Raw genomic sequence first — 10,147 nt, 5'->3', positions numbered from 1 at the left:
GGTTAAAGGTCAAAATCATACCTGTCGACCTGTTTTTAAAATCGTCGTAGTTGTCACAAAAAAAAACCTTGTATTTATTTTTATTAAAATTATTTAAATGATGTCATCATTGTAATATTTTTAATAACTTTTGTTTAAAACAAAACAAATGAATACACTTTTTAAAATTTTAAATAATTCAGTTATACCAACGTTGTAAAAAAAAATTATTGTTTTCGATCGGAACCTTTTAAATTAAAAAAACAAAAATGATAACTTACCTTATAAATTATTATTTTTCTTTTTTTCAGGAATCGGTATAGATGACACGTTTGTTATGTTGGCTGCATGGAGGAGGACATCAGTTACAAAATCCGTACCTGAAAGAATGGGACATACGTTAAGTGAAGCTGCCGTATCAATAACAATAACTTCTCTCACTGATACCGTCAGTTTTTTCATCGGTGTTTTCAGTCCATTTCGTTCCGTACAATTATTTTGCATATATTCAGGTACATTTTATAGAAAATAATTTTATGGGTCAGAGGACGAAACGTGTGCGAACATGATTAAATACATGATATATTTTTCATTTCAGGAATAGCAACAATTTTTACCTTTTTATGGCACATAACATTCTTTTCCGGTTGTCTGGCTGTTTCCGGTTATTGCGAAAATAAAAATTTACATTCCGTATTTTGCATACCCGTACAACCAAAATCTCTTTCGGGTAAGTAATTTTTCTTTTTTTTTTTAATACAAATAAGAAAAAGGATAAAATAATCACCAGAAAATAAAAACAAAGCAAACGTGGGTGCCATATTAGTTTTAAAAAAAAAACCACAGGGCAAATTATAATGTGTTGCTAAATTTACATCGTTTAAAACAAACAAACAAAACGACGTTCGACAAACAATTTCACGGTATAAAATATTAAATTATTTAATTTAGTCCTTGACGTTTATTCCTAAAAGAAATTGACAGAAAATATTTTAAGAATGAGAATTTTTTTTTCTGAACAAATATTAAGAAAATGGCGCCATCGGTCGACACTGAGTAGATAGGAGAAAAAAAAATGGCATCGGTGTCGGTAAACAAGTAAAATTAATTATTTCACATAAAAGAAGTCGGAATATCGGAAGTCTTTAGTAAAAGCCTTGATAAAGATTACATAATTTTTTTTTTTTTTCCAAACAACTATTCATTCGACATCATCATCCATTCGTCGTCGTGTTTCGATTATGCAATTATGTACCGCACGATGTTATAAATTGATTATTATTGCATGATAGTTTGCACTCATTGTTGTTGTACAAAACATTTATATATTATTATTATTAATAGTAAAAATGAGGAAATAAAAAAAAAAAAAAATTTTTTTTTTTCCGCCAATTAAAACTCGTAGTACTTTCCGATTTTATTTACGCCTCGTTATTATTATTATTATTATTTTTTTTTTAAAAAAACGCCAAAATATATCGATATCAAAATCAAAAAAAATTTCCAAGAATATCTCTTTCTCTCTCACTCGAAAAGTTACATAAAATTGTGGTCTTTCTCTCTCTCTCTCGTTTTTTTCTATCTCGGAAGTATGTCATGCGTTGCATAAAACAGATTGGCCTCCAGAGTTCGATAAGATGTATTACGTCATAGACAACATCCTGTCCTTTCCGGTCGTTACGGGACGAAATAGCCTCCAGGTTTTATGAACTTATCACACTTATTGTTAAAACCTATGTTTTCTATTAGGATTAATTGATGATTGCGTACATGCTCTTTTCTCTCTCTCTCTCTCTCTCTTATTATTTAAAAAAAAAAAATTTTTTTTTTTTTTTTGTTGAGTAATAATAAACTTCATGTTTTTTTTTTTTTTTTAAGGTATTTAATTAGAAAATAAAATAATACCATACGCCATTATTATTTGGACGTCAATAAAAAAAAAAAAAGTTATCCAACACTTTTACCGCCTTTTTTTTCTTTTTATATCACGCACACATTTTAATTTTTATTTGGAAAATATTTAACTGTTAATTTTCCAATTTGTTTTTCCATTCTTTATTTAAAAAAATTTACAGTTCCAATATGGCGATTTTAAAAATATTTTTCATAACAAACACCGGAAAGGGGGTAGAAATGTAAACAGAATTTGTACAACGAACGAAATCAAATAGTTTAATCGGATTTTTTTTTTTTGTAAAGATTAGTAATAATAATAATATCGAATATATATTTTTAAATAATAATAATAAAAAACGACGATTTTATTTAATATCGTGAGAGTTTTACTAACGTAATGGTAACGTGATAGATACAAAACCAGTTTTTTTTTTATATAAAAATATTAGAACGAATAAAAATATAATAGTTTTAAAAAGAAATAAAAACCCTTTTCTTGACACTTCAAGGAAATTATTTTTAAAAAAAAAAAAAAAAGGGGGAGAAAAATTAGAATTAATGGGTAACAACATCCTATTGGAATGTTTTTATGTTTCTTTTATCAAAGAGTTAAAAAGTTTTTTTTTTTTTTTTTTTTTTTTGTCTTAAAATTTATACGTAAATGATTTAAACTTACCATTAACGGGGTATATGCAGGGGGCTCGGTATCGAACAATTAGTTATTACTGGCAAATGACACATCAGTTTTTTTATCCCATGTAGAAATTAAATTCAATTATTATTATTATTATTTTATGTAACTATTTATGTTCATCATTAACCCCTTTTGCATTCCCCTAAAAAAAAAAAAAAATTAAAAAAAAAACAAAAATTAATCATATGAAAAATTAAAAAATATACATTGAAATCAATTTGTAATAAGATGAGGTCAATTTTTTAAAAATTGTGTCGGCAAATTTTTTTCTTTTTCAAAACGATTATGTAACAATTATTAATCAGAAAGAAAAAAAAAAAAAGAAAGCTTTCATCTTAAACATTGTTTTATGTTATGCAGAATTATTATTTAACTTAACGATAGAAAAAAAAGAAAAAAAATGATGAGAGAGAGAGAGAGAGAGAGAAAATTTGTTTTAGTAGGATGATGACATACTTAAATTATTATTATTATTATAAATTAAAATCATTTTTTAAATCGATTTATTTCTTTTTTATTATTATCATTATCATTCATTCATTACACGCACGGTAAATTAGAAATTCACGATGGGAAAACAACAACAACAACAAAAAAATTTTTTTTTTTTTAACTTTCTATTAAAAATTTATGAACCGTTGAAAAACATTTTACACAAATTATGCATTCTTGTTAAAAAGAAAACAAAAAAATTCTTTTTTTTCTTCTTTTTCTACTGCTACAATTTTATGGCTTAGTAATAATAATAATAATAATTATTACTTAATATTTTCTTTAAAAACGAATTTATTGATGCAATTATAAAAACGTCATTCTAATTTTAAAAAAAAAAATTCATTTTTGTAAATAAATAAATTGTAATTATTATTATCATTGTTTTTAGTCAATAAGGTAATAAAATGATTTTTTTGTCGTTGTTGTTATCCTTCTTTTTACATATAGATAAATATTTTATAAAAAATTTTAGTTTAAATTAATAATAATAACAAACGGATTTGAAAAACGAATTACGTAAACGTAAAAAAAAAAAAAAAAACATCTACGAATATTTATTTTATTAAATTACTTATATAAATTTAAATAATTTATTATTATTATATATTAATTATGTCTTCTTAATGACTTTCAAATTAGCAAAACAAAAATTCGTAAACGAATCGTAATGGGTCGTGACATAAAAACAACAACAATAATCACTTTTTATTTAAAAAAAAAAAAAAAACGTTAAATAATTCATTTATTTAAAAAATAAATAAATAAGCGACAAAAAACGTTTCGTGGTTTTTTTTTTTTTGTGACGACGTGGAAGTAGATGAAAATTGGAGATTTCTTTTAAAAAAAATCTCATTCATTCATTCAATAAAAATCTTACATAAAAAAAAAAAAATAATAATAATTATGTTTTTCGTTATAATACAAGACAGTAAACCCTTGAAGGCTTAACCCGAATTATTAATATCAAGTGAACGTATCCATTAATTGATTTATTATCATTATTATTATTATTATTTACAGTTAACAGGCATTGGTTGTACAGAGTTTTTTGTGCAGGAGGTATCAATCACGAAGATCCAAATAATCCGATGGATAACAGCGAACATATGATTATGATATTTTTTAGAGATCACGTGGCTACTTTTCTTAATAAGTGGCAAGTCAAAGTCATGGTAAGTAAAAACGATTTTTTTAACCCATAAATACATAAATGTGAGTCGTCGATTCTCGAACGATATAATCGTTATCGAAATAATCGATTTAAAATAATTTTTTCTCTCTTGAAATGCTTCCTATTAAATTTTATATTAATTACGTAAAAAAAACGGAAAAGTTGTTTCATTATTATTATTATTATTTTTTATTCTCTTCCTAGATTCTTTTTCTTTTTGTTGTTCTATGCCCTCTCGCTCTCACAATTGTGCAAAATTTTTTTTTAGTTATGTAAATTTAATTCTTTTGAAATTTAAAAAAAAAAAAAAAATTGATTTTGGTAAATTTTTAAAAGAAACAAAACAAAATTTAAAAAAAAAAAAATGGTTTCGTGGTTTTTTTTATGTTAAATTAATTTCCTTCCGTTTTTTTTTTTTTGTAATAATAATTAAAAAAAATTAAATTTAACGTTTGATTATTGTAAAAAAAAATTTCAGGTTTTATTAACGTTTGCCGTTTATTTAATGGGTGCTTGCTATGGTATAACAACACTTAAAGAAGGTTTACAAAGAAGAAAATTATCTCGAGCCGATTCATATTCCGTTGAATTTTACGATCGAGAAGATTATTATTTTAGAGAATTCCCATATAGAATACAAGTATTAAAATTAATTTTTCTCTTTTTATTTATAATTACTTCTTCAGAATAACTTTGATTAAATTTTTTCTGTTTTTTTTTTTGTTTTATCCTTAGGTCATCGTTTCTGGAGAATTAAATTATTCCGATCCGAATACTCAGGATGAAATTGAAAAATTAACACAAACGTTTGAAAATTCTTCCTTCGTATCGAATTCTCTATACACAGAATCCTGGGTTAGATCTTTTACAAGTTACATACGAAGAAACGGTGATTATTTAAACGTAACCATTGATACAGAAGAAGATTTCATTGAAAATTTAAAATCGGTATTTATTATTATTATTATTATCATGTAAAGTTTCAATGTTTACAGAGTGCAATTATTAATGATCGCTGTTTTAGCTTTGGCTTTTCAAACCCAATCCGTTTTCTTTGGATGTTAAATTTAACGAAGATGAAACAAAAATTTTGGCATCGAGATTTATGATTCAAGCCATTAACATTACCGATGGTAATCATGAAAAAGAAATGGTACAAGAACTCCGAAGAATAGCACATAGCAGTCCATTAAACGTCACCGTTTTCCATCCTTATTTTGTTTATTTCGATCAGGTATCGAACGATGGATATTTATAAAAAAGTTTTCATTTCCGAGTTTTAATTGTGATTTTCTTCTTAAATTTGTTTTTTTTTTTTCCAGTTCGAACTCGTTCGACCGACGTCCATACAATGCATGGTAGTAGGTGCTATAATAATGATGATAATATCATTTATTTTCATACCCGATATGATTTGTGGAGTTTGGGTTGCGTTTTCGATAATTTCAATCGAACTCGGAGTGGCCGGATATATGGCTTTGTGGGATGTTCGTCTCGATTCCATTTCCATGATTAATCTTATCATGTGCATCGGATTTAGCGTTGATTTCACTGCGCATATTTGTTATACGTATATGAGTTCTTCAGAGAAAAATTCGCAGGAAAGAGTTAAAGACAGTTTATATTCATTAGGTCTTCCGATTGTTCAAGGAAGTTTTTCAACAATTTTATCAGTTTTTGCCTTGATCTTAGCCGATAGTTATATATTTTTGGTATTTTTTAAAATGGTGTTTTTGGTCGTCTTTTTCGGCGCTATGCACGGACTCTTCTTACTTCCTGTTCTGTTAAGTTTGTTCGGACCTGGAAGTTGCACGCGAAGAAAAAAAGACAAAGTATCAAAAGTTGAAAAAAGCTTGCCCTATCCTTATTGCATTCCACACCCGAGTTTAATTTCAACAAACTGGGGAGAGCCACAACCGCAGCAGAAAAAAACTGACTGGGATGTTTCAGAGAAACAAAATAACAACTTTTTATCAAACAGAGCGACAATGCCTTATTTGCCAAATTTACCTTCTCATATGATATTAAGCACATATGAAAGAAGTAGTCCGATGTTGGAAAAAGATTTAGGACTTGGAACGTCTGGAGAAGAATCAAGTGAAACAGCCTCAGGGTCCGGACAATTCGAAGTAACGAAGCAAGGGGATAAACGACACAGAGGATTTGAAGAAAATTGGAGAAAAACCGGAGAAAAAAATTGGAATTATTGGAAAAATAAAGAGGGATATAATAATAATGCTTATTTGTCAGATGACACTACACGCCCGAGGCATTTTAAAAATTTTGATTCGAATGACAAATACAATAGCTCAAAAATTGAATATATAAAAAGAAAAAAAAATGGTTCTGGGAATCCGGAAACTTTAGAAAAATTAGAGGGTAATAAATTATATCGTGACAAACAAAAAAGAGAACGTTTTCAAGATAATAATAATAGGGATTTTACTAAAAATGAAATTAAAAAATTTTCCTATCCTCCAAAATCAGATGTTGTGTGGTATCACCCACATAACAGTAGGTATTCAAAAACTTATAGTATAGATGATAGTCAGTTAGAGGAAAGTAGAAGAGGCAAACAAATATTTCGAAGGCTGTCTGAACATGAAACATATGCAAAATATAGAAATGGTTATCATCCCTCTCACAATTTTTAATTATTAGGAATATATGTTATAAATTGATTGCTTGATATAGATAGTAAAAATTCTAAATAAGTAATTAATTCCTGTTTCAGGTGTTTACTATTTAAAAAAAAAACATTATTACTATTATTATTAATAAAATTTTTTTTAGAATCAAACTAAAATATTTACATGATTTTATCCCAATTAATTAATATTTTATGAAATTTAATACAATAAATACAATTGTACAAATAAAAATAAATTACATATAATTAAATCACACACACATTAAAAAAAATTATATGTTTTATTTTTATTTATAATTAAATAATTTGCTATGACTATAGTAATTATTTAAGAACAACAATAATTAAAATCTTAATCATTGTGAGTATAAATTAATTAATTATATTATTATAGGGGTACTTATTTAAATTAATTTTTGTAACTGTGATGTTGTTCTCAGTTTATGTGACTTCCATTTTAATAAAGACAATGCATTCCACACACACATATATATGTATATTATTATGATAAAATTTAATTTTAATTTGAATTTATTTTGATAATTGATTAAAATAATATATTTAACTAATTATATACAACAACACAAAACCCATTTTTGCTCATTTTGTATACAGATTTACTCTGTTAGTATCAATAAATTGTTTTGTTATAATAAAAATTTGTTTTATTTCTTATTTTTTTAAAAATGTTCTTTAGCATACCCTATTGCAAATAAAGCATATAATATTTTTATAGTTTTGAATAATAAAACGTTTACAAGCAAAGCTTTTAATAATTTTAACATTACAATTCAATTTATAATAAAAAAAAAATGATTTGTCATTGTTTTAAGCCTGGATTTTCTTAAATTATTACATATAGGTAAAAGTATAAGAAATTTTTACTTTTATTTAATTAATTATTACTGCGCAAAAGACTATTCTTAAAACTTTATTTTATTTGTTAAATTTTCTTAGCAAAAAAAGCATTTTTAAAGAAAACTTACCCAATAATTTTGTTTAGTGAAATTCCAAACACTCATCGTCAGTTAGCACAAAATTAAAAAAAAAACCAGACAATATGCAACACGTAACGGCAATTTTGGCGGGAAAATATTTTTACGTGGTTTTAGAAATCTGTCATTTTTGATGTCTCTAATCTTTCGTAACTAGTAAAAATGGAGTCTTACGAAAGTGTATTGCTTGTCAAATCTGAAGTATTTGTTTTTAAAATTCCACCACGTACTTCTAACAGAGGTTATAGGTATGTATCACGATTAAATAATTTGAAATTTTTTCAATATTATATATTATTTTTGTTAACCAAGCTTTTTGGTATTGTAGTCCTTGAAAATACATCTGAACTGACGTGGAAAATTCATTTGCTGATTATTTTTTTTTTTATCTATTTAGAAAGTAAAACCTAATTTAAGCTGTGATCTTATTATTTAAAAGACCTCCGAAAATCGGTTTTTATTATTCATTTGTAAATTTTACTTGAAAACTCTTCAATTTAAAAAAAAACTTATATTACATCACATCCTTACATAAGATTTTTTCTTTTCCTACCTGTTTAATTTTTTCTGTATTTTTTTCATTATTGTTATCAAAAGTCATTATTGTGTGGTTGATAATTTATTCTTTTATGAATATTTTAAACTTACTGAAACTCTTATTGTTATTATGAAATTCTAAAAGTTTTTTATCATAACGACATTGTACAAAAGAACCAAAATCATTTTTTTGTTGTTTCTTTCAATATGTGTGTTTACAGTAATATTAATTTATTCACAAATGTATGATTAATAAGCCTGAAATTATTAAGCAAAAACTTTTTTTTAAACAGAGCAGCAGATTGGAATTTACAAGCACCCCAATGGACTGGTAGAATGAGACTGGTTTCAAAGGGTAAAGATTGTGTATTAAAACTTGAAGACAAAGTTACTGGAGAATTATTTGCAAAATGCCCAATTGAAACTTACCCTGGTGTAGCTATAGAAGCAGTGACAGATTCATCCAGATATTTTGTTCTTAGGATACAAGATGACAATGGTATAATTTTTAAAATGGTGTGCAGTGTTGGTCTCATAGTTTTTTAAATCCTTAACTTTTTTTTCTTTTTTTTTTTATGTAGGAAGGTCTGCATTTATTGGTGTAGGCTTTTCAGACAGATCTGATAGCTTTGACTTAAATGTAGCTCTTCAAGATCACTTTAAATGGTTGAAAAAATCAGAGGAAATTGAAAAGGAAAAAGAAGAACCAAGGCAAGAGCTTGATTTAAGATTTAAGGAAGGGGAAACGATTAAAATAAATATAAATGTTGCTAAAAAAAAAGATGGAAATGACAATGAAAATAAATCAAAATCGAAAACAGGTAAAACAGGCATTTTACCTCCACCTCCTGGAGGTATAAAAATAGCTCCACCACCATCCGGTGGATGTAAAGTTACTCCCGTAGGAAGCCCAGTACATGCTTCATCACCATCAGTTACACCATCTGGATCTCAAACAAATCCATTTACTGATGGGTAAAGAATTAAATTTTCATATATGATATATTTTTTTTATGTGCATTTGAATAAACTAATTGAAAAAAAAAATTTTTTTCATTGTTTCAGGTCATCTGGGTCATCGACCAATGCTAATTGGGTTCAATTTTAAAAATTATGTTATAAAAATAATTTATAGGGGTTCAATATGTATTTCCATAAATTATAATTCTCAGTTTATTGTTCCTTAAAATTACATTGTTTTTTTTTATTTTATTTTATTATTACAAAAATTTAAATAATAATACTATTAATTATAATAATAAAAAATATAATAAATGAAACAGAAGCAATAACGATTATTTTTTAAGTTGATATAAATTGCTTCGAATATTGGTAGGATATAGGTATACACATAAGCATTGTAAAATATGTCTAGAATAATGCTGCCAAATATTTACTTAATTAAATTTTATTGTAAGTAAGTACAACAATAAACATACTGCAGTAGAATTTAAAAAGATAATATATTATGTAATTTAATAAGTTATACTGTGCAATTGTTTAATTTTATGTTATTTTGCACATTGAAAAAAATTTTTTTTTTTTTGTTGATTTTTAATATTAATACAAAAGTATATTTTTTCGATTTTCATTTTCGATCATTATTATTATTATTATTATTATTAAAAATGATATTTAATTTAATAAAAATTCTATGTATCGTTTTAAATAAAATTATTAAATATTATATAATTGTGTATGTAAAAATGAAAAATTTTCAAATAATTTAA

The 10,147-nt window shown here is 25.4% G+C and overlaps 2 protein-coding genes across 2 annotated transcripts in view; both read left to right on the top strand.

Annotated features, from left to right (window-relative positions):
- Phum_PHUM558900 (uncharacterized protein) overlaps positions 1 to 6,889 on the top strand; it is a gene marked incomplete at both ends in the record, with an annotated part of 16,167 nt that extends 9,278 nt beyond the window's left edge. Inside the window, 7 exons of the mRNA XM_002431866.1 lie at positions 291 to 491; positions 578 to 709; positions 4,085 to 4,236; positions 4,714 to 4,875; positions 4,971 to 5,183; positions 5,260 to 5,469; positions 5,558 to 6,889. Of these exons, the coding sequence (XP_002431911.1) occupies positions 291 to 491; positions 578 to 709; positions 4,085 to 4,236; positions 4,714 to 4,875; positions 4,971 to 5,183; positions 5,260 to 5,469; positions 5,558 to 6,889 (2,402 nt within the window). The remainder of the gene's footprint in view (positions 1 to 290; positions 492 to 577; positions 710 to 4,084; positions 4,237 to 4,713; positions 4,876 to 4,970; positions 5,184 to 5,259; positions 5,470 to 5,557) is intronic.
- Positions 6,890 to 8,042: 1,153 nt separating this feature from the next.
- Positions 8,043 to 9,604, top strand: Phum_PHUM558890 (uncharacterized protein; the record flags this gene model as incomplete). The annotated part of the gene is made up of 5 exons (XM_002431865.1): positions 8,043 to 8,128; positions 8,711 to 8,916; positions 8,999 to 9,392; positions 9,483 to 9,513; positions 9,590 to 9,604. 5 exons carry the CDS (start codon positions 8,043 to 8,045, stop codon positions 9,602 to 9,604), a joined length of 732 nt encoding a protein of 243 aa, XP_002431910.1.
- Between the last annotated feature and the right edge of the window lie 543 nt (positions 9,605 to 10,147).

Source organism: Pediculus humanus, genomic scaffold, assembly GCF_000006295.1.
Source record: "Pediculus humanus corporis 1103172108297 genomic scaffold, whole genome shotgun sequence".
In the NCBI taxonomy this organism is placed as follows: Eukaryota; Metazoa; Arthropoda; class Insecta; order Psocodea; family Pediculidae; genus Pediculus; species Pediculus humanus.
This window is presented reverse-complemented; position numbering and strand designations above follow the sequence as displayed.